General features: G+C 35.7%; 1 protein-coding gene across 1 annotated transcript in view; it reads right to left on the reverse strand.

The window, feature by feature from the left end:
• Positions 1–2,303: 2,303 nt before the first annotated feature.
• The window catches only part of LOC106883861 (actin-related protein 8), a 26,646-nt gene continuing 26,235 nt past the window's right edge, over positions 2,304–2,714 (reverse strand). The window contains exon 13 of the mRNA XM_014934999.2: positions 2,304–2,563. Coding sequence (XP_014790485.2) covers positions 2,420–2,563 — 144 coding nt within the window. The 3' untranslated portion in view covers positions 2,304–2,419. The remainder of the gene's footprint in view (positions 2,564–2,714) is intronic.

Here is a 2,714-nt window from a genome sequence, read left to right on the forward strand (position 1 = left end):
TCAAAATTGCAAAGATGGAAATAATTTGACTCTCTCCGAAGAGCTTTGGCTTAAAAATCAATGGTCGACATAACCATGTGTATGTGCGTGTGAGAGGAAGGGGCAGAAGTGATATGGGAACAAGAAAATGTGTACGTGACAGAGAAATATGATGAGATCAAGAAAATGACATAGCAAATAAAGGGAGGGAGAAGTTTTTCTTACTACCACTCCACATTCCTCCTACTCTCTCGACTCCTACCACTTTCAACTGTCATTACACAGGCAAAAAGCCAAGTTCAAACTTATATAAGTAGTAAGATAAACAGTGGAGAATTGGTTAGATAGAATGCTTATTTGTTTTGGCTACTCAAATCCCACTAAGGTCAGCTTTGCCTTTCATCCTTCTGAGATCAATAAAGTGTTAATCCAGGTAGAGGATTGGTAGAATTGTTGGAGCATTAGAGGAGACTGTTTTGTGATAGCTCACATTGTGCTTGGGAGTACCTCAGTTAATGCTCAGTTAGGCAGTGGGAACAGATAAGCCTACAACCAGCATAAATAGGCTGGTAACAGTATACTGAGATTTCATATACCAGTAAATCAAAAGTGACTGTGTATATGTGTGTATAAACAGTTTGGCTGCTTGTTTCTCTGGAGACTGTCAGAATGATGTGGACACCTCTGATGAAAACCCAATAAGGTTTGAAAATCGATTAAGGTTGTTCTTCATTTTCTCAGTCTGCAGAGAAGTAGCTAAAATTTGCCGTTTATAATTATACCACACGTTACATATTTATTATATCATACCTTGATACTATAGGGACTAGGATCCCTGTTGACAGGCCACTGGTATTTACAGAGTGTTAAACACTTTCAGTATGCAAATTAGGGACCCCTTCATAGAGTAACTGCTGCATTTGTTCAGTATATAAACAGTTTGACTGCTTGTTTCTCTGGCGATTGTCAGAATGATGTGGAAGCCTCTGATGAAAACCCAATAAGGCTTGAAAATGATTAAGGTTGTTCATTTTTTTTTCAGTCTGCAGAGAAATAGCTAAAATTTGCCCTGTTTATAATAATACCATGTTACGCACACACACACACATATATATATATGTATATATACCTAGACTTACTGTTAACAAAAGTTAGGGTGCATGGAGTTCAGCTATTCCCTAAATGAAAAAGTGCATTAAATACTACAAAACATACACATAGGATAGACACCAGAACCCTAACACTTCATCAGTTATCGACCGAAAAATATTAATACCTAGTTTCATGCCTTTAATGATACGATTAGGGACTTCATATATCGGTGGTACCCACTAAATTTGCAGAATATTAGAGCTTGAGCAAACAAAATCATACAGGGTTGACTTACAAAAGTAAACAACAGTAATTTGAAACAATAGACGAAGACCATAAATAAATAAATAAATATAGCTTTGGGGCCAAACACGAGAATGATGGATAAATGCCTGGGAGAAATTATTATATATATATATATATATATATATATACACACACATCATCATCATCATCTAGAGTAGAAAATAATATTAGACTATTTTCTATAGTCAATATATGCTGAAGGCTCATAATTCAAGTTTCACTAAACAAACTTATTCAACCAGAGGTGAAAATTTTCCTTTTAATGTTTTAGTATCATTGTTTTCTACTGCGGGATGCTTTTCCTGTTGCCAATCCCTCACCTGTTTGTAAGCAAGGTATTTTGCCCCTTGGCCAGATATGTTCCACAGGAAATGAAGAACTCAGTTTGTATGATGGTAGTGCTCATCATCATCATACTCAGTTACAATTAATGCACAATGTCACCAAAAGGAGACAAAAATGCACACACACAACAGGCTTCTTTCAGTTTCCCTCTACCAAATCCACTCATAAGGCTTTGTTTGACCCAAGACTACTGTAGAAGACACTTTCCCAATGTGCCATGCATTGGGATTGAATCTGAATCCTTCAGACTGTGGATTAAAAGGTGGCGAGTTGGCAGAAAAGTTAGCACGCCGGGAGAAATGCTTAGAGGTATTTCGTCTGCTGCTACATTCGGAGTTCAAATTCCGCCAAGGCCAACTTTGCCTTTCATCTTTTCGGGGTCAATAAATTAAGTACCAGTTACGTACTGGGGTCAATGTAATCGACTTAATCCCTTTGTCTGTCCTTGTGGGAAATAAAGAAATAAGACTGTGGAACAAACTTCTTAACTACACAGCCATGTTTGTTTAGATAAGAAAAATGTGAAGCTTCATTTTAAATAAAATATTAAAACATACAAAAAGACTATTTGAAAAACAGGGTTGGTTTTTTTAAAATTTTTATTTTGACATGAGAAAATTTTACAAATAGTTATAAAAAAATAAAAAATTTATAACAATATGGTTTAAAGTGAGATTACTTTCCAATAGAACTAAATTTACCATATAAATGGTGCCCGTTCTCTTAGTATGCGTACACTCCATTGTTGCCATTCTTTTTGTCGGATCCAAAGTTCCTGTGTTGTATCTAAACAGGAGAGTACAGAAGCACCTTTCCAGGGTATTAAATTTGGTTCCATATCCTGACAATGGATAAAATTCTTCATATCAGCCATTATATTTACACAAGTATAACATGAACAAATTCAAGAAAAAATCTCAAAATAATAATAATAATAATGGCTTCAAATTTCGATACAAGGGTAGCAGGTTTTTTTGGGGTGGGGGTGGGGG

The sequence above is a fragment of the Octopus bimaculoides genome, chromosome 1 (genome assembly GCF_001194135.2).
Source record: "Octopus bimaculoides isolate UCB-OBI-ISO-001 chromosome 1, ASM119413v2, whole genome shotgun sequence".
Taxonomy (NCBI): Eukaryota; Metazoa; Mollusca; class Cephalopoda; order Octopoda; family Octopodidae; genus Octopus; species Octopus bimaculoides.